Here is a 24,618-nt window from a genome sequence, read left to right as displayed (position 1 = left end):
CGCCATTGTCCCGCAATCACAGGCAGATGACGCTGACTCCAGCTCTGATCTCGGAGCCACTTCACTCCCCGGGACACAAAGGGTTTGTGAGATCTGAGTGTCCAGATAATCCGCGTCCTCCCATAGAATCACATTTGTGCAGCTCTGGAGTATAATGCAGGATGTAACTCAGGATCAGTAATGTAATGTGTGTACACAGTGACTGCTCCAGCAGAATAGTGAGGGCAGCTCTGGGGTATAATACAGGATGTAACTCAGGATCAGTACTGTAATGTATGTACACAGTGACTGCTCCAGCAGAATAGTGAGGGCAGCTCTGGAGTATAATGCAGGATGTAACTCAGGATCAGTACTGTAATGTATGTACACAGTGACTGCACCAGCAGAATAGTGAGTGCAGCTCTGGGGTATAATACAGGATGTAACTCAGGATCAGTAATGTAATGTGTGTACACAGTGACTGCACCAGCAGAATAGTGAGTGCAGCTCTGGAGTATAATGCAGGATGTAACTCAGGATCAGTAATGTAATGTATGTACACAGTGACTGCACTAGCAGAATAGTGAGTGCAGCTCTGGGGTATAATGCAGGATGTAACTCAGGATAAGTAATGTAATGTATGTACACAGTGACTGCACCAGCAGAATAGTGAGTGCAGCTCTGGAGTATAATGCAGGATGTAACTCAGGATCAGTAATGTAATGTATGTACACAGTGACTGCACCAGCAGAATAGTGAGTGCAGCTCTGGAGTATAATGCAGGATGTAACTCAGGATCAGTAATGTAATGTATGTACACAGTGACTGCACTAGCAGAATAGTGAGTGCAGCTCTGGGGTATAATGCAGGATGTAACTCAGGATAAGTAATGTAATGTATGTACACAGTGACTGCACCAGCAGAATAGTGAATGCAGCTCTGGAGTATAATGCAGGATGTAACTCAGGATCAGTAATGTAATGTATGTACACAGTGACTGCACCAGCAGAATAGTGAGTGCGGCTCTGGGGTATAATACCGGATGTAACTCAGGATCAATAATGTAATGTGTGTACACAGTGACTGTACCAGCAGAATAGTGAGTGCAGCTCTTGGGTATAATACAGGATGTAACTCAGGATCAGTAATGTAATGTGTGTACACAGTGACTGTACCAGCAGAATAGTGAGTGCAGCTCTGGAGTATAATACAGGATGTAACTCAGGATCAGTAATGTAATGTAATGTATGTACACAGTGACTGCACCAGCAGAATAGTGAGTGCGGCTCTGGGGTATAATACAGGATGTAACTCAGGATCAGTAATGTATGTACACAGTGACTGCACCAGCAGAATAGTGAGTGCAGCTCTGGGGTATAATACAGGATGTAACTCAGGATCAATAATGTAATGTGTGTACACAGTGACTGCTCCAGCAGAATAGTGAGCGCAGCTCTGTGGAGTATAATACAGGATGTAACGCAGGATCAGTAATGTATGTACACAGTGACTGCACCAGCAGAATAGTGAGTGTAGCTCTGGAGTACAGGATAAGTAATGTATCCTCCCTAATTATAATGAATTAAATATAACTTGGATATTTCGGCAACAAATTCTTTTATTTCAGGGAACAAAGGAGACAACGGATCTCAGGGTTGTCAGCAAGTTTCAAAGATCGTCGGGGGGAGATTTAGCTATTTCTTCAATCCTGGGAGCATAGTCCGGAACGTGAGGTTAATGCGGGCCTGCCGGTCGTGATATTCCTTTGGCACACGGTGCTGGAATGATATGAGATGTCGGATCGCTCGGTTAGTCGGGTTTGTAGCTGGAGGCTGTGACCAAATCTGCGGCATTCAGCACTTCTGACTGCAGCTGTTGTAAAACCACAACCTCCAGCCTCCACCTGTCACAGAATGATGGGAGTTGCAGTTTCAGGACAGCCGCAGTCTCGTGCTGCAAAGTGACGTCTCTATATGTATGATATCTGATCTGACGCCCTGTGGAGCGTTGACCGGAGGAATACTTGGTTTCTGATCCTGAAGAAAAAGCTCCGACTTCTTGCACAAGTTACGCACTTCAATTCTGAATAGGTCCCATGAACTGCTAACAACATATCTAGTACTACCTGGAAACCATCAACAAGCAGGGGTGCTGCTGTTCACAGTTCCAATGATGATCACATTAATGCTACGTGAGGGCTGCCTGGTAAAATCACATGTACCCATCCATTCACCCCTCCACCCATGTCACACGTACCCATCCTTCCACGTCACACGTACCCGTCCCTCCACGTCACACGTACCCATCCATTCACCCCTCCACCCACTTCACATGTACCCGTCCATCCACCCCTCCCCACCCACGTCACACGTACCCATCCATTCACCCCTCCACCCACGTCACACGTACCCATCCATTCACCCCTCCACCCACGTCACACGTACCCATCCATTCACCCCTCCACCCACGTCACACGTACCCATCCATTCACCCCTCCACCCACGTCACACGTACCCATCCATCCCTCCACCCACGTCACACGTACCCATCCATCCCTCCACCCACGTCACACGTACCCATCCATCCACCCCTCCACCCACGTCACACGTACCCGTTCATTCACCCCTCCACCCACGTCACACGTACCCATCCATCCACCCCTCCACCCACGTCACACGTACCCGTTCATTCACCCCTCCACCCACGTCACACGTACCCGTTCATTCACCCCTCCACCCACGTCACACGTACCCATCCATTCACCCCTCCACCCACGTCACACGTACCCGTCCATCCACCCCTCCACCCACGTCACACGTACCCGTCCATCCACCCCTCCACCCACGTCACACGTACCCGTCCATTCACCCCTCCACCCACGTCACACGTACCCGTCCATCCACCCCTCCTCACCCACGTCACACGTACCCGTCCATCCACCCCTCCACCCACGTCACACGTACCCATCCATCCACCCCTCCCCACCCACGTCACACGTACCCATCCATCCACCCCTCCCCACCCACGTCACACGTACCCATCCATCCACCCCTCCCCACCCACGTCACACGTACCCATCCATCCACCCCTCCCCACCCACGTCACACGTACCCATCCATCCACCCCTCCACCCACGTCACACGTACCCATCCATCCACCCCTCCCCACCCACGTCACATGTACCAATCCATTCACCCCTCCATCTTTTCACCAGCACTTGCTGATTATTGTTATATGTTTTACTGCAGGGTATTTCTGCACATTTGTCATTCTGTGTCTTCTTTTTGTATTTCAACATATCTAGCACTACCTGGAAACCATCAACAAGCAGGGGTGCTGCTGTTCACAGTTCCAATGAGGATCACATTAATGCTACGTGGGGGTTGCCTGGTAAAATCACATGTGAATCTGGAGAAGTAATCTACCATTCACCTTGTACCCACCAGGTAATATTCTGATGTCATCACCCCCACGTGTGACGTCACCTCCCCTATATACAGTAACGTGAGGTGCGGACAGAGTTGGGATGGGGCCACTATCAAAATAATGAACCAAACAAAACAATGGCCAATTTACAACAGTAAACCATTATATGATCCATCAATAGCAGCTTGCTGACAGTTTCCAGAACATATAGTTCTAAATTGAACAGCTTAAAAATGAATAATAAAGGTAATTAAGGAGTAATAATCGAAGGAAAAGCTCCACTGAATGTGTCCAGCCTCAGCCTTACCCCCTCTGCAGCAGCTCCGGCGGACCACCACTCACCTGCCAGTCTTCTTGTGTTGCCCCCTCCATGAGCAGGAGGCTCCCGTGGTCTAGTGGTACGTGCACACGTTCTACATACGTGTAATCTCCGTGGTCCTCCTGTAGGGAGAGCGGGGAAGAAGAAAGATGCAATTAATCTGTATCGGGTCTGTTGGCTGTCAGTTGAGGAATACTTCTTCATACAGACCTGACACTTCTCACAGCTGAGGGTTTGTTACAACTGCATCTAATCTAAGAAGCTAAACTTCCCTGGACCCCAGACAGACGCATTTTAGTTGCATTGATCTCCTATAAGATTTGCACCTGTCTCTAGTCACTGATGAAGTCGTATCCTGGGAGCACAATGGCTTCCTGCTCATCGTGCACCCTTGATGTCCGGAGCAGGAGCGCACGGTGTCAGGGAGCGGCAGGTTCTCCTATGGTAATTGCTGGCACAAGGCGGCGGAGCACCCGGAGGCGTCAGAATGGAGGAAACATACCAGGAAGTCTACAGCACTCAAAACCGATACAAAGTGACAAAAGTTGTTTTTATTCCAACCCAAAATCCATCTCGTTACATGAACCCCCACTAACATAGACATTCTTATGTCATCATAGCTACCGGCATTGAAGTTAACGGAGCTGAGCAGCGACACATCAACCAACGGTCCGACAAATGCTGCACATCCATCGCCAATAGATCTATAGACTATTCTTACTGGATGGAAGGAACAAAACTCCCATTCTCCGAGAAAAGCCAAGAGGAGATCATCAGATACGGGGAAGCAAAGTGCTCCGCTCAGGCTCTCTGCCTCCTCCGCTTAGTGACTGGTGGAGGTCTCAGTACCTGGACCCCAGAGATTGAAATGTCTAATGTGTAACTTAAACATCTATTTTTTTCTTTTTAAAATGATGGGTACAAGGGACACCTCATGTCATATCGATCCACCCACGTCACACAAACCCGTCCATCCACCCCTCCACCCACTTCACATGTACCCATCCACCCACGTCACACGCACCCATCCATTCACCCCTCCACCCACGTCACACGTACCCGTCCATCCACCCCTCCAACCACGTCACACGTACCCGTCCATCCACCCCTCCAACCACGTCACACGTACCCGTCCATCCACCCCTCCACCCACGTCACACGCACCCGTCCATCCACCCCTCCACCCACGTCACACGCACCCGTCCTTCCACCCCTCCACCCACGTCACACGCACCCGTCCATTCACCCCTCCACCCACGTCACACGCACCCGTCCATCCACCCCTCCAACCACGTCACACGTACCCGTCCATCCACCCCTCCACCCACGTCACACGTACCCGTCCATCCACCCCTCCACCCACGTCACACGTACCCGTCCATCCACCCCTCCACCCACGTCACACGCACCCGTCCATCCACCCCTCCACCCACGTCACACGCACCCGTCCTTCCACCCCTCCACCCACGTCACACGCACCCGTCCATCCACCCCTCCACCCACGTCACACGCACCCGTCCATCCACCCCTCCACCCACGTCACACGCACCCGTCCTTCCACCCCTCCACCCACGTCACACGCACCCGTCCATTCACCCCTCCACCCACGTCACACGCACCCGTCCATTCACCCCTCCACCCACGTCACACGCACCCGTCCATTCACCCCTCCACCCACGTCACACGCACCCGTCCATCCACCCACGTCACACGCACCCGTCCATCCACCCCTCCACCCACGTCACACGCACCCGTCCATCCACCCCTCCAACCACGTCACACGTACCCGTCCATCCACCCCTCCACCCACGTCACACGTACCCGTCCATCCACCCCTCCACCCACGTCACACGCACCCGTCCATCCACCCCTCCACCCACGTCACACGCACCCGTCCTTCCACCCCTCCACCCACGTCACACGCACCCGTCCATCCACCCCTCCACCCACGTCACACGCACCCGTCCATCCACCCCTCCACCCACGTCACACGCACCCGTCCTTCCACCCCTCCACCCACGTCACACGCACCCGTCCATTCACCCCTCCACCCACGTCACACGCACCCGTCCATTCACCCCTCCACCCACGTCACACGCACCCGTCCATTCACCCCTCCACCCACGTCACACGCACCCGTCCATCCACCCACGTCACACGCACCCGTCCATCCACCCCTCCACCCACGTCACACGCACCCGTCCATCCACCCACGTCACATGTACCCATCCATTCACCCATGTCACACGTACGCGTCCATCCACCCTCCACGCATGCCACACGTACTCATGCATTCATCCATCTATGTCATATCCATCCAACCCTGTCATACCTGTTCATTCATCTTTTCATGTCATACATCTGTCCACCCATCCGTTATATGCATCCATCCACCCATCATACTTGTCCGTCCGCCCATCCATGTCATACATATCTGTTCATCCATGCACGTCACATGCATCTGTCCAACCATAAATGTCATATGCATCCATCCACCCATCTGTCCATGTCATACTCATCCGCCCATCCATCCGTCCGCCCATCCATCCGTGTCATATGCATCCGTCCGCCCATCCATCCATTTTATACGCATCCACCCCTCCACCCACGTCACACGTACCCGTCCATCCACCCCTCCACCCAATTCACAAGTACCCGTCCATCCACCCTCGTCACACGTACCCTTACATTCACCCCTCCACCCACGTACCCTTACATTCACCCCTCCACCCACGTCCCCTTACATTCACCCCTCCACCCACGTCACACGTCCCCTTACATTCACCCCTCCACCCACGTCACACGTCCCCTTACATTCACCCCTCCACCCACGTCCCCTTACATTCACCCCTCCACCCACGTCCCCTTACATTCACCCCTCCACCCACGTCCCCTTACATTCACCCCTCCACCCACGTCCCCTTACATTCACCCCTCCACCCACGTCCCCTTACATTCACCCCTCCACCCACGTCCCCTTACATTCACCCCTCCACCCACGTCCCCTTACATTCACCCCTCCACCCACGTCCCCTTACATTCACCCCTCCACCCACGTCACACGTACCCATGCATTCATCCATCCCTGTCATACATACCTGTTCATTCATTTTTCCATGTCATACATCTGTCCACCCATCCGATATATGCATCCGTCCGCCCATCCATGTCATACATATCTGTTGATCCATCCATGTCACATGCGTCTGTCCAACCATCAATGTCATATGCATCCATCCGCCCATGTCATACTCATCAGTCCACCCATCCACCCAGGATGCATCCACCCATGCATGTCATACTCATCCATCCGTGTCATACGCATCCGCTCATCCATGTCATATGCATCCCTCCACCTATCCATGTCATAGTTATCCGTCCACCCATGTCATACGCATCTGTCTGCCCATCCATCCATGTCATACTCATCCGTCCACCCCATCCATGTCATACTCATCCGTCCACCCATCCATTTATGTCATAAGCATCTGTCCATCTCCCTGTCTCATATCCACTGATCCATCCACCTATGTCCTATGCGTCCCCCTGCCTGCGCCTTGTAGGATCGGTCAGATCAGCGATAATCTGCACATAATAATGATCCCCCTTCTGGCAGCGCCTCCACGTCTCTGTCACGGCGTCTACTGCTGTGTGGGCGGCAGCACAGACTCCTGCACAGATTGTAAGTGGGAACATGAATGGTGTTTTCATCACTGGCATCTCCAGTAATATGTTCCCCGGTGCCTCATTCATACGCTGACATTAACGTTGCTGCGCGGCGCTGACATCCTGCGGGGGAGACGCCAGTGACATCACTTGTCATAATCTAATGCTGAATAACACAGATAATTAAGAAAATTCAATGAGCTGAGAAGTGTAGCGGCCGTATAATCAGGAAATTCATGACCTGGATCATTACATAATGTAAGGCTGTGTCGAGCAGGAGTCTGGGGGACGGCGGCCGTGGTACCAAGTTGTACCTGTATGGACCCTGATGGGCATGCAACGGTTAATTCTGCAGGTCCGTGACTGGCATGGGCCGATATTACCGATTACACCGTTACACAGAATCTATGAAAAGCTTGTATGATAAAAACCCTGGTAAGGAAGAAATTGCTCCTGGTATTCCCAGAGGAAGCCGCAGCTGCCATACACGGCATCAGCGGCTACCGAGGAAAGAGTAGGATTACATGCGACCATACTGATGAGCTTATCAGTCTCATCTCCTTCCTGCTATAGTCTAGAAAATGATGCAAGTATAGAACTCGCAGGGATGGATGGAGCGGGTACAGAAGCCTCGCTCACACTAGTGCACATACAGCTCTTGCAAAAATTAAGAGACCACTGCACAAGGTTCAGTTTGTCTGATTTTTCTCTTTATATTTTTGAGTAAAATGTAAATTGCTGTTTTATTCTATAAACTACTGACATCATGTCTCCGAATTTCCAAGCACTAAATTTTGGATTTTTTTTCTGAAAATGAGAAATGGTCAAAATAACAAAGAATTGCAGTGCTTTCAGACCTCAGATAGTGCTAAGAAAACAAGTTCATAATCAATTAGAAACAACAATACTAACGTTTTAACTCAGGAAGAGTTCAGAAATCAATATTGGAATAACCATGATTGTTAATCACAGCTTTCATGCGTCTTGGCTGCTTTCCACCAGTCTGTCACACTGCTTTTGGGAGACCTTATGCCGCTCCTGGTACACATATGTCAGCAGTTCTTTGTTTGATGGCTTGTGACTATCCATCTTCCTCTTGATTACATTCCAGAGGTTTTCAATGGGGTTCAGGTCTGGAGATTGGGCTGCCCATGACAGGGATTTGATGTGGTGGTCCTTCATCCACACATTGAGTGACCTAGCTGTGTGGCATGGCGCATTGTCCTCAAAGTTGGGGAACATTGCCTGAGCAGAAGGAATCAACTGGTTTTCCAGGATAACCTTGTATGCGGCTTGATTCATACGTCCTTCACAAAGATTAACCTGCCCAATTCCAGCCTTGCTGAAGCATCCCCAGATCATCACCGATCCTCCACCAAATTTCACAGTGGGTGCAAGACACTGTGGCTTGTACGCCTCTCCAGGTCTCCGTCTAACCATTAGACGGCCAGGTGTTCGGCAAAGCTGAAAATTAGACTCATCAGAGATTACCTTACTCCAGTCCTCTATGATCCAATCCTTATGGTCTTTGGCAAACATCAGCCTGGCTCTCCTTTGCTTCTCCTTAATTAAAGGCTTTTTTTTCTAGCTTTACATGACTTGAGCCCTGCCTCTTGGAGCCTGTCATGAACTGTTCTTGCCATGCACTTCACCACAGCTGCCATTTGCCATTCCTTTTGTAGGTTACTTGATGTCATCCTGCGGTTGCTGAGTGAGATTTGAGTAAGATGATGGTCATCCTAGTCAGTGGAGAGTGGTTTTCACCCTCTGCCGGTCTGTAGCTTTGTTGTCCCCAACGTCTGCTGCTTGACCTTGTTGTAATGGGCTGCCGTCTTAGAAATTTTAAGGATGGAGGCAACATGACGCTCACTGTATCCCTCTGCTAGTAAAGCCAGAAGTGAGCCCTTCTTTTCCTCACTCAAGACTTTTCTTTTCTACTCCTTTGGCATGGTTAAAAGTTATTTTTTCATTCCTATTACTTTTGGGATATTACTAGCACTTGTTTTGCCATCCAGCTTGTCCTATTGCAAGAGGATTGTGAACAGCACAGCAGAGTTTATTATACTTTCCTTCGTTAAATAAGATTTGGTTCAGGTGATCACTAATCAGAAGCACATTAAGTAGAATGAGGTGAACTCTGGTTGGAATTCAACCGATACTGGAATAGAATGGCTGTCAGACATATAGAACCTGGTTTTTATAAAACTGTGCAGTGGTCTCTTAATTTTTGCCAAAGCTGTATAGCTGCAATCAAAATTATTCACCACCACAACAAAAGCAGTGTAATTTGCTGATCACGACTAATATAACGAATGGGGTCTCCAAATTCAGCATAAAATGCCAGTTTAACAGACTCCTACAGTCTGAGAATTATTTACACCCCTAAATGAGCAGCGTCTGACACTTTAATATTTAGTAGAACTCCTCTGGCTGTTATGACCTGCTGCAACTGTGATGCATAACCGGACACAAACTTCTGGCTGTGTTCCTAAGGACTCTCAGCCCATATCCTCCTGGTCACTAAGATTCTTGGGCTCTCAAAATAGTCATCCAAAAAAGTTAACAGAAGAGATTGACTTGTGCAAATAAGGAAAATGACACAAAAAGATATGAAAACATTGAGTGTTCCTAGAGAAACAGCTGGAAGCAGAGCTTACAATTCAGATATAAAGACGACACTACCTGGACATGGCTGAAACAGGACACTCTCACCGGCTGCCACCTTCTTCTTGAGGACGCAGGTAGTCAAAAACCTTGAGTGAATGCAAAAGATCTACAGCAAGATATGGGGGCAGCTGAGGTTTGAGCTTGTACAGTAAGGTGCATACTAAACACTGAAGAGCTCAATGTACAAACTCCAAGATATCACCTCTAACACAAAACTACAAGAAAAGTCACATCCAATATGCTCAAAACCATATAATCACAAAAGCGGTATGCTTGGAGGAGATGGTGGAATGAAACGCTGAAAAGATCACCCTGCCTACAGTGAAGCATGGTGGTGGCACGGCAATACCTACAGTGAAGCATGCTGGTGGCATGCCAATGCCTACAGGGAAGCGTGGCGGTGGCTCGGCAATGCCTACAGGGAAGCGTGGCGGTGGCTCGGCAATGCCTACAGGGAAGCGTGGCGGTGGCTCGGCAATGCCTACAGGGAAGCGTGGCGGTGGCTCGGCAATGCCTACAGGGAAGCGTGGCGGTGGCTCGGCAATGCCTACAGTGAAGCGTGGTGGCTCGGTGATGCCTACAGTGATAGCATGGTGGGGGTTCATTGATGCTCTACGGCTGCTTTGCTTCCTGGATATCTGTTGTGTGGTGAGGGCAAGATGGATTCAATTTAGTCTCTGGAAGTACTAGGAGAAAACGTGTCTTCTGTGAGGAAGCTGAAACTTTAGTGTCAGTGGAACTTCCAACAGGACAATGACCCCAAACATACCAAGTTTTCTGGAAGATTCTGGAGCGGCAATCACAGTTGACCGAGTTGAACCCCGTAGATAATCTTTAGTGGGATGTGAAGAAGGCGGCAAAAGTATACCCAGGAATTAGTGACCTGAAGGCCATTGCCCAAGAAAAATGGACTAAGATCTTTCAGGAACTCAGCTAGAAACTGGTGTCTAGCTATGCATCATGCCTGCAGCAAGTTATAACAGTCAGTGGGACTCTAATGTTTAAAAGTCACTTGTTTTGAAGAGGTGAATATTTCTCAGACTGCAGGAATCAGAAAAAGTGACATTTTGTGCTGAATTTGGAGAACCCACTAGATATATTAGTCGTGTTCAGTTATTTACACTGTTCTTGTGTCATTGCAAACATCAGAAAGTTTGAACATTTTGTAAGAAACCGAATTTTCAATGGCCGGGTGTGGGGTGGGGAGGTGAATAATTCTGATTGCAAATGTAACAACCCAAGGATGGACACATTACAGACCACCCTTTATCTAGTTCTGCTTGAATGGACTCACCTCTACTACAAACAATGGGACAAGCTTTGGGAGGGCTTTAACTCCAAAGAGAAAAAAATTCAAGTTTGAAAACCCCTTTAAGTAATATCTTCATCAAAACCATTGCGTGTCTTTCAGTTGGCCACAAGAGGAACATACACTCTGCTGTACCTGTAGCCCCCATAGAGGATGGGAGTACGGAAGCAGAATAGTGGAGGCCACGGTAGTCCCGACCCATGTGCCCATTCACAGCCACCAGGGAAGACTTTGTCCCCTTTATGGCCACTGCCCCTATACGACAGATCCAGCAGACTGGTGGTTTTTCTGCGTCACTTACAAGTGGCGGCTTCTTCCTCATCTGGAACACGCGGGTCTCCCCGAAACTCAATGAGGCGATGACGGGATTCGTGCCCAGATCAGGCTCGTCGTCGCTGTGCCAGTCTATGCTGTCCTTGTCGTGTCGGTAGAGGTTGCAGAGGAGCGAGTTGAAGGTGTAGCCGGTCACCTCCTGTATACGATCGCGCAGCATGGTCAGCAGAGGATGCCACTGCAGGGGCAAACTCAATGTGAGACAGAATGAAAACTTCGGAAACTTTTCCATAAACTTTGTGTTTCAATTCATCATTTCGAGCTCTCTGGTGGCAGTCAGTGAATGGAGACGGCCAGATCTGCATCCACCGAGACGTCTGATACACAGTGACGAGACCTGCACCGGCGACAGCAGGACATATTATGGACGCGATCTTGGCTTTCTGATATAACAAAAAAAAACTTGTTTGTTTTCACTGACAGCCAACAGTGATCTTGAAAATGGTGGAAAACTGAAACATATGGCAAACATTTAGGAAAATGAGAGTACAGCTGTAACAGACTACTACTTCCCAATCATTATAATGAATGACCCCCCATTTGTTGGATCGGTGGGGGGGCTTTAGGCCAAACATGAGTGACTTGTTACTCTTCAGAAAGGGATCAACAATCTCTAACATTTGTAAAATATTGTGAAGAACAGTGAAAAATTGCAAAAAAAACTAATTCAGACAAGAGCAGAAAAGCGTAGATGTCATCTCGGCACTCACATGAGGATTGGGCTGCATTGTGGAGCGAGAGTAAGTGTAGGGGTCCTCGCCGTACCAACACGTGAGCCGGGGCTCCTGGTAAGGTCCATCTGTCAGAAGAGCAGAATCAATGCGGAGCACAACTCCAGGGACGACTAACACTGGACGTATACGCTGTATACAGCGCCGGGTCACATTATCATAGATAGCACAGGTATGTATCGCCCCCTTGTGGCGGATTACAGACATAACACCGGTGTGCGACTCACCAGGACCTATATTGGTTTTCTGCGTCCAGGGAATCTCGCTTTGTAATTGCTCAAACATCCAGTCCGCTTGTTTAGGGTCAATGAACTGGGAGACGAGTCTCAGCCTGAGGAAGAGAACACAATGGGGGAGACTTAAGGGCTTATTCACACCATCACTGCGAGAGTCAGACCAGTAACGACGCAATGTCATCTCATGATCAAGTCCACAATATGTTAACATGTTGGTTCAATAGAAGAGAAAATGCGGCATTTATTACGTCACCACATGATGCAAAAAAATAAGAGGCCGTTCAGAATTTTACATAACTCAAAACGTTAAAAATCACCTTTCACTCACCGGGACACCCCACACGGAGAGGAGCTGATATCATAGGTGCCCTCCTGCCTGGGAACACAGATATTACAAGATGAATGTAATGAGTACACAGCAAGTCCACACACAGAATAGTGAGTGCAGCTCTGGGGTACAATACAGGATGTAACTCAGGATCAGTAATGTAATGTATGTACACAGTGACTGCACCATCAGAATAGTGAGTGCAGCTCTGGGGTACAATACAGGATGTAACTCAGGATCACTAATGTAATGTATGTACACAGTGACTGCACCAGCAGAATAGTGAGTGCAGCTTTGGAGTATAATACAGGATGTAACTCAGGATCAGTAATGTAATGTATGTACACAGTGACTGCACCAGCAGAACAGTGAGTGCAGCTCTGGAGTATAATACAGGATGTAACTCAGGATGTTGTGAATGGGTCACCGAGGAGAAAAAAAGCAAAGCAAACTAAGTCACAGAAAACCAGAGAGGTTGGTAACTATGCAGATTGCAGATCCCTGATCCTACCACACAACTAGCAGCAGCTGTGGAGCGTACCTACGATGTTCCTAGATGCTTCGTCACAGCCGGAGGACTAAATAAGCCTGAAGCATGAAAAAGGGAAAACTAACTGCCCCAGAGCAGACCCCAAAGGAATAGATAGCCCCCACACATGTATTGACAGTGAAACAAGATGAAGGCACAAACACAGACAGTAAAATAGGCTGAGCAAACGATGGGGCCCAAACTAACTAGAAAGGAAAGGAAAGACTGTCTGCAACCTGCAAAAAACCCTACAAAAATAATGTCCAACATTTCTTATAGCAAAATTAACCCTGAAGTCACTAGACTTCTCCCACTATATCAGCACTCTGAAATATTCTGAGACAGAGCAAAAAGAGACCAAACTAGTAAGGGACAAAAAGCAAATTGGCAAAATACTGATAAATAAGAGTGGAAATTCAGCACAGCCCCCAGCAGGGGCTGGCTGACCACACAAAAAGCTGAATAGACCAACAAAATCAAGTGTGAACATTAGCAAAAAAACTTAGCTTTAGATGACTGGAACAGAGCTGAAAACCAAAAGCTGACAAGCCAGAAGGAATTACCAGCAACTGAATAGGGCGTCGGCTGTCTTAAATCCAATCTGAGACTCCTGAGGTCCAATCGTCATCCTCATTCTCAGGTGGCAGATCTCCACCGATCAAATCAGCCTCACTACCTCCTGTTACCACCAGAGGGAGTCTGGAAGGAGAACTCACAACTGGTGAACCAGAGAATGAACTCACAACAGTACCCCCCCCCTTGAGGAGGGGTCACCGAACCCTCATGCCGATCAGGATGGGCCCGGTGAAAAGCACGAACCAATCTATTGGCATGAATATCGGAGGCAGAGACCCAAGAATTATCCTCCTGGCCATAACCCTTCCATTTGACCAAATACTGGAGTCTCTGTCTAACCAGACGAGAATCCAATATTTTCTCTACCTCATATTCCACATTGCCTTCAACCAACACAGGGTCAGGAGGTGCTGCCATAGGAACCACTGGCTCAACAAACCTCTTCAACAGAGATTTGTGAAATACGTTATGGATCTTTAACGTAACTGGAAGAGCCAATCGAAACGAAACAGGATTAAGAATTTCCAAAATCTTATAAGGACCAATAAATCTTGGCTTAAATTTAGGAGATTCAACCTTCATAGGAATATTCTTAGACGACAACCAAACCATATCACCCACTTTAAACCGGGGACCAATGGTCCTATGCCGGTTGGAAAATCGCTGGGCCATTTTCTGAGAGAGTGACAACTTATCCACCACTTGGTCCCATATCTGCTGCATTCTCTTAACCACACAGTGTCCACACCTGGGCAGGACGAAGATTCCACTTGCCCTGAAGAGAATCGAGGATGAAACCCAAAATTACAGAAAAAGGGTGACATCAAAGTGGCAGAACTAGCTCTATTACTCAGTGCAAATTCGGCCAAGGGCAAAAATGAGACCCAATCATCCTGATCAGCAGATATAAAACATCTCAAATAAGACTCCAAGGTCTGGTTTGTTCTCTCAGTCTGTCCATTGGTCTGGGGATGAAACGCGGAGGAGAAGGATAACTGAATTCCCAGATTGGAACAAAAGGCTTTCCAGAATCTGGAAACAAACTGGACCCCTCTATCGGACACAATGTTCTCAGGAATCCCATGTAACCGAACCACCTGTTGTAAAAACAAGGGCACCAACTCAGCGGAAGATGGCAACTTTGGGAGTGGTACAAGATGGACCATCTTCGAAAATCTATCACAAATCACCCAGATAACAGTCATTCTCTGAGAGACAGGAAGATCAGAAATAAAATACATTGAGATATGGGTCCATGGCCTCTTGGGCACCGGCAAGGGCATCAGCAACCCACTAGAACGAGAACAGGATTTAGACCGAGAACAAGTCCCACAGGACTGTACAAAATTCCTGACGTCACGAGATAAGGCAGGCCACCAAAAGGACTGACTCACCAAATCTCTGGTACCAAAAATACCTGGATGACCAGCCAATGCGGAGCAATGAATTTCAGACATAACTCTTTCTCCACTGGTCAGGAACATACAATTTTCCCATAGGGCAACGCTCAGGATTATCCTCCTGAAATTCCTCCAGGGCACGTCTCAAATCGGGCAAAATGGCAGAAAGAACTACCCCCTCACCTAGGATGGTAGTAGGCTCGGTCACACTAAGAGCATCGGCAAAGAAACTCCTAGAAAGGGTGTCTGCCTAAACATTCTTAGTGCCCGGAAGAAAAGAGACCACAAAATTAAAACGCTTGAAAAACAAGGCCCATCTAGCCTGTCTAGGATTCAAGAGTTTGGCAGACTCCAGATATATCAAATTCTTGTGATCGGTGAAGACCACAACTTGATGTCTAGCTCCCTCCAACCAATGTCTCCACTCCTCAAATGCCCACTTCATGGCCAACAATTCCCCACGTCATAGTTGCGTTCAGATGGCGAGAACTTTCGAGAAAAGAAGGCACAGGGATTCATCTTAGAAGTCACAGGGTCTTTTTGGGACAAAACAGCTCCTGCACCAATCTCAGAAGCATCCACCTCCACTTGAAATGGAAGTGAGACATCAGGTTGCCATAGAACTGGAGCTGAAGTAAATCTTTGCTTAAGCTCCTGAAATGCTGAGACAGCCTCAGGAGACCAATTCAGCACATCAGCGCCCTTCTTGGTCAGATCAGTCAGTGGTTTGACAATACCAGAAAAATTACCTATAAATTTACGATAGAAATTAGCAAAACCCAAAAACTTCTGGCAGGCCTTCAAAGAAGTAGGCTGAACCCAATCATAAATGGCCTGTACCTTGGCCGGGTCCATTTCAATAGTCGATGGAGAAAAGATAAATCCCAAAAATGAAATCCTCTGTACACCAAAGAGGCATTTCGATCCCTTAACAAACAGGGAATTCTCCCTCAAAATCCGGAACACAGACCAGACATGTTCCACATGGGAATCCCAATCACTAGAAAAGATGAAAATATCATCCAGATAGATGATCAAAAACTTATCCACAAAGTCACGGAAAATATCATTCATAAAGGACTGGAAGACGGAAGGGGCATTAGTGAGCCCAAAAGGCATCACCAGGTACTCAAAATGTCCCTCCGGAGTATTAAACGCCGTCTTCCATTCATCCCCGTGCTTGATGCGAATAAGATTATACGCCCCCCTGAGGTCAAGCTTAGTAAACCAGCAAGCACCTTTAACTCTGGAGAATAAATCAGAAATCAGGGGTAACGGGTACTGATATTTAACCGTCATCTTGTTAAGGGAACGATAATCAATACACGGTCTTAATGAACCATCATTCTTGGCCACAAAAAAAAAAACCCAGCACCTAAAGGTGACGAGGATGGTCTAATATGACCCTTCTCCAATGACACCTTAATATAGGATCGCATAGCATCATGTTCGGGTACTGATAAGTTGAAAAGCCGACCCTTGGGAAATTTACACCCAGGCATCTACTCAATTGCACAGTCATAACTCCTATGAGGAGGTAAAGACGCAGACTTACTCTCACTAAATACATCAAAGAAATCAGCCAGATAATCAGGAATATCATGAGACTGAGGAGATGTGGAGAAAACAGGAGCGTCCCTAAGAACACACTGACAGCCCCAACTCACCACAGACCCAGATTTCCAATGCAAAACTGGATTATGAGTTTGCAACCAGGGAAAACCCAGAACAATAGTATCATGCAAATTATGCAGCACCAAAAATTTACAATTTTCTTGGTGGTCTGGGGCAACTCGCATTGTCACCTGGGTCCATAACTGAGGTTTATTCTCCGCCAAAGGAGTAGCATCAATACCCCTCAAAGGAATAGGCGTCTGCAGAGGCGTCATGGAAAAACCACAATGTTTAGCAAAGTCCAAATCCATCAGATTCAACGCTGCTCCTGAATCCACAAAAGCCTCCATGGAAAACGTGGATAAGGAGCAGATCAGAGTAATTGCCAAAAGAAACTTGGGTTGTATACTGCCCACAGCAAATGTGTGTGCAAAACGTTTCTCTCGTTTTGAGCAGACAGAAATAGTATGAGAGGCATCTCCACAGAAAAAACACAGCTTATTACACCTTCTAAACTCCTGAGGTTGCGCCCTAGACAAAACCCTATCACATTGCATAGGTTCAGACGTTTGTTCAAAAGGTGGCAGCGCCTCCCGTGTAGTTTTACGTTCACGTAAACACCGATCAACCTGAATGGCTAATGACAAAGAATCATCCAGACCAGAGGGAACAGGAAATCCCACCATAGTATCTTTTACGGTTTCTGACAAACCTTTCCGAAAGAGAGCTGCCAATGCACTATCATTCCATGTAGTAAGGACCGCCCACTTTCTGAATTTTTGACAGTATAACTCTGCAGAATCTCGACCCTGGTTTAATGCCAACAGGGTCTTTTCAGCCTGATCAACAGCATTAGGTTCATCATACAACAACCCCAAGGCTTGAAAAAAATGCATCCACATTAGTCAGAATAGGATTTTCAAGTGTCAGAGAAAAAGCCCAATCCTGGGGATCGCCGCGCAGCAAGGAGATGACAATTTTAACCTGCTGCACAGAGCTCCCGATGAGTTAGGCTTCAAGGCAAGAAATAATTTACAATTATTCTTAAAATTCAGAAATTTAGACTGATCCCCAGAAAACACATCAGGAGTAGGGATCTTAGGTTCAGCAGCATGACTGAATGAGGTAGGTGGAAATTCCCCGCACTTCAGCAGCGAGCTGCTCCACACGATCAGACAATTGCTTCATCTCCATTAGGAAAAAGAAAAAAAAAAATCCTCCTACGGCCCCAGAGAAAAAAAAGAGGAAAAAAAAAAAAAAAAAATTCAGACACTTTTCTTTTTTTTAACAACTTTTTCCTGCCTTTGAGTACCCTAGAATCTGCGTTATGGCTGGTGATTCTGTTATGAATGGGTCACCAAGGAGAAAAAAGCAAAACAAGCTAAGTTACAGAAAACCAGAGAGGTTGGGAACTATGCAGATTGCAGATCCCTGATCTTATCACACAACTAGCAGCAGCCGTGGAGCGTGCCTATGATGTTCCTAGACGCTTCGTCACAGCCGGAGGACTAAATAAGCCTGAAGCATGAAGCATGAAAAGGGGAAAACTAACTGCCCCAGAGCAGACCCTAAAGGAGTAGATAGCCCCCACACATGTATTGACGGTGAAACAAGATGAAGGCACAAACACAGGCAGGAAAATAGGCTGAGCAAACGATGGGACCCAAACTAACTAGAAAGGAAAGACACTGTCTGCAACCTGCAAAAAACCCTACAAAAATAATGTCCAACACTTCTGATAGCAAAATTAACCCTGAAGTCACTAGACTTCTCCCACTATATCAGCACTCTGAAATATTCTGAGACAGAAAAAAAAGAGACCAAACTAGTAAGGGACAAAAAGCAAATTGGCAAAATACTGATAAATAAGAGTGGAAATTAAGTACAGCCCCCAGCAGGGGCTGGCTGACCACACAAAAAAATGAATAGACCAACAAAATCAAGTGTGAACATTAGCAAAAAAACTTAGCTTTAGATGACTGGAACAGAGCTAAAAACCAGCAACTGTATAGGGCGTCGGCTGTCTTAAATCCAATCTGAGACTCCTGAGGTCCAATCGTCATCCTCATTCTCAGGTGGCAGATCTCCACCGATCAAACCAGCCTCACTACTGCCTGTTACCACCAGAGGGAGTCTGGAAGGAGAACTCACAACTGGTGAACCAGAGAATGAACTCACAACACAGGATCAGTAATGTAATGTATGTACACAGTGACTGCACCAGCAGAATAGTGAGTGCAGCTCTGGGGTATAATACAGGAGGTAACTCAGGATCAGTAATGTAATGTATGTACACAGTGACTGCACCAGCAGAATAGGGAGTGCAGCTCTGGGGTATAATACAGGATGTAAGTCAGGATCAGTAATGTATGTACACAGTGACTGCACCAGCAGAATAGTGAGTGCAGCTCTGGAGTATAATACAGGATGTAACTCAGGATCAGTAATGTATGTACACAGTGACTGCACCAGCAGAATAGTGAGTGCAGCTCTGGGGCATAATACAGGATGTAACTCAGGATCAGTAATGTATGTACACAGTGACTGCACCAGCAGAATAGTTAGTGCAGCTCTGGAGTATAATACAGACTGTAACTCAGGATCAGTAATGTAATGTATGTACACAGTGACTGCACCAGCAGAATAGCGAGTGCAGCTCTGGAAGTATACAGCCCGCTCTCTCATACACTGGTTGGTTACATAACAATTTACTTCATACAAGAGACCAGAGCCCATTATTGCATCTGACTGTTAGAACCACTCACTCGATAATACGAGGCTCTGGGACTCTTCGATTCACCTGAAACAAAAATAAAAATTTTTAATTAATAAAAAAAATAATCAGGCATTAGAGATGGAGTGGTAATATGAAGGACTTTAGATAAATGGTGGAATATACTGACCATGGCACATGCACTGATTCCTCCGAGACAGTAGGTTTGACATCACAGGTCGCATGTGAAGCAGTATTGTAAAACTTGAGATGTTGCATATTTAAGTTCATCTATTTACTGATCTCTGAGATTCACCCCAATATCCACCTAATACATGGGGTGTCAGCTGTCCATCTACTGCAGAGAGCTGAGTCAAAACAGAAAGGAATAAGGTGATAATTACCCCTCCTGGATCTTCATATGTAAATTGCTGGTCTGGAATCACCTGGTCGCTCCCCCAGCGCTGAGGCTTTGCAGACGTCTGGACAGGATGAGCTGCTAGAAGAAATAAAGAAAATATACAGACACATTACAGAACAGCAGCTGCAATATTCACTGGATGAACCAAACTTTTGGTTACACATCTTAGTTATTTAATGCAGGACTTTTATTTGGCCCCATTGTTCCCCAGTGTATAACATCTGGTCCCTCGCCCCCAATGTATAACCTCCGACCTCCCCATGGCATTTGCTTTTACTACAATGTGACAGAGCGGTCGGTGGTGCGGAGCTCCTGATACCAGCGCGGTCCTGTAATAGGAGGTACCGGGGAACAAGTCCGTCCGTGACATTTCTTCCCCCTAAAACTTCCCCCATCACCAATGAGTGATATTATAGAGAAGTGGAAGGAACCGCAACAACTCAGCCACAAAGTGGAGACCCCGTAACATTATAGAGCGGGGCGCCGAGTGTTGAGGAGCTGAGGGTAGAAAAGTCACTGTTGTGCTGATTCTATAACTGCAGATCCCAGACCTCCTCTTGTATAACATCAGCACATACACTGCGCCCCCTCTGGGAGCTTCATGGCTGAGCATATGCATGCAGCCTTACATCACCAAGCACAATGCCGAGTGTTCAACGGCGTGGTGTAAATCTGCCATCACTGGACTCCGGTTCAGTAGACAGAGGATGCATTAGACAGCTACTGCTTTTGAGCAACCAGAGTCTTAAAACTAAAGGGCATGTCACACTAAGCGATATCGCTAGCAATATCGCTATAACTTGTGACGTTAATACGATATTGCTAGCGATATCTCTGTGTGTGATACTTACCTACAACCCGCTCCCCCACTTGTTATCGCTGATCGCGCGAGAACAGGCTGGACTGTTTCTCGTCGTCAGCTTCCTACTGTGACGACGAGCGTGGAGCCGGGCGGGAGGACGCAGGATCGCCTGGTGTGACAGGTAAGTAGCGACCCCCGCCCCAGCGATGTCGCTAGTGAGATCTGCCTGTATGGCAGCTCACTAGCGACCACTTAGCGATGCACCAGCGATCCTGACCGCATCATATCGCTGGTACATCGCTAAGTGTGACAGTGCCTTTAGACAGCAACTGATCAGCTCTGAATTAATGGGGCTAAAATAGGGGGGAAAAAAAAAATCTAACAAAGCTTAGGCTGGTTTCACATTAGTGTTTTTTAGCGCAGCGCATCGTGCACATGCATGCGCCCCTATGTTTAATATGGTCTAGCGTTTGCACGCGTTTGTATGCGTTTTCGTGCACATGCAGTTTTTTGTAGTGTGCGCCTAGGCGCGCCGGACGCAACCTGTTGCATTTTTGGTCCGTCCAACCTGTGTCAAAAAACGCATGCGCACGGAATGCGCCAACATAACATTACACTCTATAGGAACGCAGGCGTGCGCTTGGACAGGCGCACGCCTGCGTTTAAAATCACATGCGTTTTAAGAGTTAACATGGCTAGAAACGCATGCGCCTAAAAAAGCAAACACATGCAAAATGCATGATGCGTTTTTGCATGCGTTTCTATTGCGCACGAAGCGCAGCGCTAAAAAACGCTAATGTGAAAGTAGTCTTAGTCACTATAAGCCGTGCTTCATCAGATAACTTTGCATTGCCAAACTCTCGCCAACTTACCATGTCTCCATTCTAATCCTGTAGCTCCACCTACAGGACATAATGATTATTGCTTCCTATTAACAAGTAAAACTTCCATCTACGGACACCATTATTCACTTAGGCTGGTTTCACGCTAGCGTTATTTAGTGCAGCACACCGTGCGCGTCCATGCGCATGTGCCATGCTCCCCTATCTTTAACATGGGGGCGCATGGCCTAGCGTTTGCACGCGTTTGTATGCGTTTTTGTGGGCGTGCGCCTAGGGGTGCCGGACACAACCTGTTGCATTTTTGGTCCATCCAACCTGTGTAAAAAAAAAAACAAAAAAACGCATGCGCACGGAAAGCGCCAAAAAAATCACATTACAGTCTATGGGAACGCAGGCGTGCGCATGGACATGCGCACGCCTGCGATTAAAATTGCATGCATTTTAAGAGTTAACATGGCTAGAAACTGGTTAAAATGCATGTGCCTAAAAAAAGCAAAAGCATGCAAAACGCATGATGCGTATTTTCCATGCGTTTCTATTGCGCACGAAGCGCTGCGCTAAAAACCGCTAATGTGAAACTAGCCTGAGCAACATAATTCCTTTAAGAATTCTGCAAGTGACACGTAATCCATTAGGAATGACACGTAAACTGCAGCCGTGAGGTTTATATCTCTCCATTTTACCAGTAACCTAAAAGGCTTATCTGGTGCTTCTTCGGCCATGTTCACATGCGCAGTAGTGATCAGTTAGAATGGATCCAGCAGCAATCTGATGGCAAAACATTTGTGCTGATACAGCTGTTTAGTCCGTTTTTAAAGAACTGATCTTTGCTCGATCCATTTTCTTAACATTGAAGTTTAAGGAAAATGGATCCGTTAATCAGTCATCTGTTTTACTTTCATTGTAACGGATCCATTTTTTGCTTACTGGATTCCAGTGACGATAGAGTGCAGCGCTCGCCCTCGCCTGTCTCATCCATGATTAAAGGATTCAGTGAAAAGCTGATGATCTGTTCTAGGGACCCCATTAAAAGACATTTCCACTAGAGATGCTTTTGAACAAGAGTAACAACAACTGCGCTGCCAGATGCAACTTTACCAGGGCGAGAGGAGTTTTTCGCAGGTCCTGCCCAGGCTCCCTGCACCCGTGCCCGACGTCTCTTGTCATCCATGTTCCTGCACTCTGTGGTCAGTAGTCATCACTGGGATCTGGAAGAAGAGATCAGTCTAATGAGGGGTCAAAGCGAACTTACACAAAGCGGCACTTTTGTGTCCGCTCCATTTTGTTCAGCATCTAGGAAAAGTGAGAAAGTCGTGAGGATCTCAGGGAGAGTATGAAATGAGAAGAAAAGGTCTGCTCTTTCTCCAGAAACATTAACCCCGAATTGAGTTTATAGGGGGTCTCCTATCACAGGAGGGGCGATAGCTTGTTGTTGCTGGGAGTTGCACCAATTGGCAGAAGGACCCCTATATCCCCGTTAGCATGGAGCAGCGGCGCACGTTCTGTCCATTCACCATGCGGCTGCAGAGCGCTGCGCTCAGCTTTCTCCAGAAGCCCCATAGAGAATGAATGGAGCGTCTGCTGGGCCATTATGTAACAGGGATAAAAGTTCCCTTTTCTATCGATCACTGAAGGTCCGACCCCACTGATCAGTTATTTCCAATCCTGTGTCTAGGTGATGATATGACATAACTGTACAACCCCTTTAAGGGAGCTGAGGTGCAGTACCTGACACAGCCTATAGATGGGAGTGGCGCTGTTTCTGGGACAAACCCTCAGTGTCCTTTCCGACCCCCTGTATCTCAGCTGAACATTCCCGCTAACACTCGCGTCATTCTCTAAAAAGCTGCACATTTTCCTCAATAGTCAGTGGGCTAAACCTGCCCACCCCACAAAATAAGACACACTGCCATCCACCACAGCAATAATATGGGGGGGGGGGGGGAAGGGGTCCTGCGACATATCCAGGAGTGGGAGTATGGAGCGGGGTGCGCCATGTGGGTGCCAGCTCTGACCGCTGCTGTCAATCACTGGCAGTGGCATCTCTATGGTTAGGAGTGGAGCAGATCTGTTCGGACGACAGACCACACAAAACAGTTTGCAGGGGATGGAGGGCTACGATGGCGCCTCCAGAAGACCCCCGTCACAAAGCATTCTGTGCTCCTAAAAAGCCCTGTGGCGCTATACTAAAACCACTGCAGTATATAGTACGAGCGATCAGACCACCAATATGCAAAAAGTACTCACAATCAATAACAATAAATGTAAAATCAGCAGATAAATAAGCAAACAATAAAAATAGGCATATATCGAGTTCAAGCCCTGAAAGTATTTGGGATTATCGGCATTTGTGTACGGAGCGGCGACGAGACATCACGTGGCGCTGCGTCCGAATCTGCTCCGCGTAGCAACGGCGCCTGGAAATCCAATATGGAGCATTGTGCATAATAACCAATCAGATTGCAGCTTTCACTCTATGTAGGCTCCTTAGAAGATGAAAGCTATTACCTGATTGGCTACTTTCAATGTTTTGTATTAATCGCCCTAAACTATGGCCGACAGCAGCGTCTCCTCTCACCCACACACCCGAGCTCAGCAGTGATTCAGCTGCAATGACTGTCACACTGCAACCAACGTTACACATGCAGTTACAGATAAAGGTGACAGATGCGTTCCAACTGATTAGACGCTACTTCCGCTTCCTGTGTTACACTCAAATGCGTCTCA

General features: G+C 47.5%; 1 protein-coding gene across 8 annotated transcripts; it reads right to left on the bottom strand.

Moving 5' to 3' along the window:
• Positions 1-1,579: 1,579 nt before the first annotated feature.
• Positions 1,580-24,615, bottom strand: ALKBH3 (alkB homolog 3, alpha-ketoglutarate dependent dioxygenase). Of its 8 annotated transcripts, none has more exons than XM_073578562.1 (10): positions 24,478-24,615; positions 22,990-23,099; positions 20,231-20,322; positions 19,879-19,913; positions 12,995-13,042; positions 12,658-12,761; positions 12,410-12,498; positions 11,668-11,877; positions 3,748-3,846; positions 1,580-1,757 (listed from the first exon to the last, which is right to left on the bottom strand). In XM_073578562.1, exons 2-10 carry the CDS (start codon positions 23,060-23,062, stop codon positions 1,674-1,676), a joined length of 834 nt encoding a protein of 277 aa, XP_073434663.1. In that variant the 5' UTR covers positions 23,063-23,099; positions 24,478-24,615; the 3' UTR covers positions 1,580-1,673. The 8 variants fall into 8 exon arrangements, with proteins under 8 accessions (XP_073434663.1, XP_073434659.1, XP_073434660.1 ...); XM_073578558.1 differs by having other exon boundaries at positions 20,231-20,325; positions 24,478-24,613; XM_073578559.1 differs by having other exon boundaries at positions 20,231-20,325; positions 24,470-24,604.
• Between the last annotated feature and the right edge of the window lie 3 nt (positions 24,616-24,618).

The sequence above is a fragment of the Dendrobates tinctorius genome, unplaced genomic scaffold (genome assembly GCF_039654945.1).
Source record: "Dendrobates tinctorius isolate UK_male_01 unplaced genomic scaffold, ASM3965494v1 ptg000059l, whole genome shotgun sequence".
NCBI lineage: Eukaryota > Metazoa > Chordata > Amphibia > Anura > Dendrobatidae > Dendrobates > Dendrobates tinctorius.
This window is presented reverse-complemented; position numbering and strand designations above follow the sequence as displayed.

Coding starts and splice junctions, on each gene's coding strand:
- ALKBH3 (XM_073578558.1), bottom strand. CDS start 23,062: ATGGATGACAAGAGACGTCGGGCACGGGTGCAGGGAGCCTGGGCAGGA. Junction 20,326..22,989: donor GAAAAACTCCTCTCGCCCTG/GTAAAGTTGCAT, acceptor TATTTCTTCTAG/CAGCTCATCCTGTCCAGACG. Junction 11,878..12,409: donor CAATGCAGCCCAATCCTCAT/GTGAGTGCCGAG, acceptor TTGCCCCTGCAG/TGGCATCCTCTGCTGACCAT.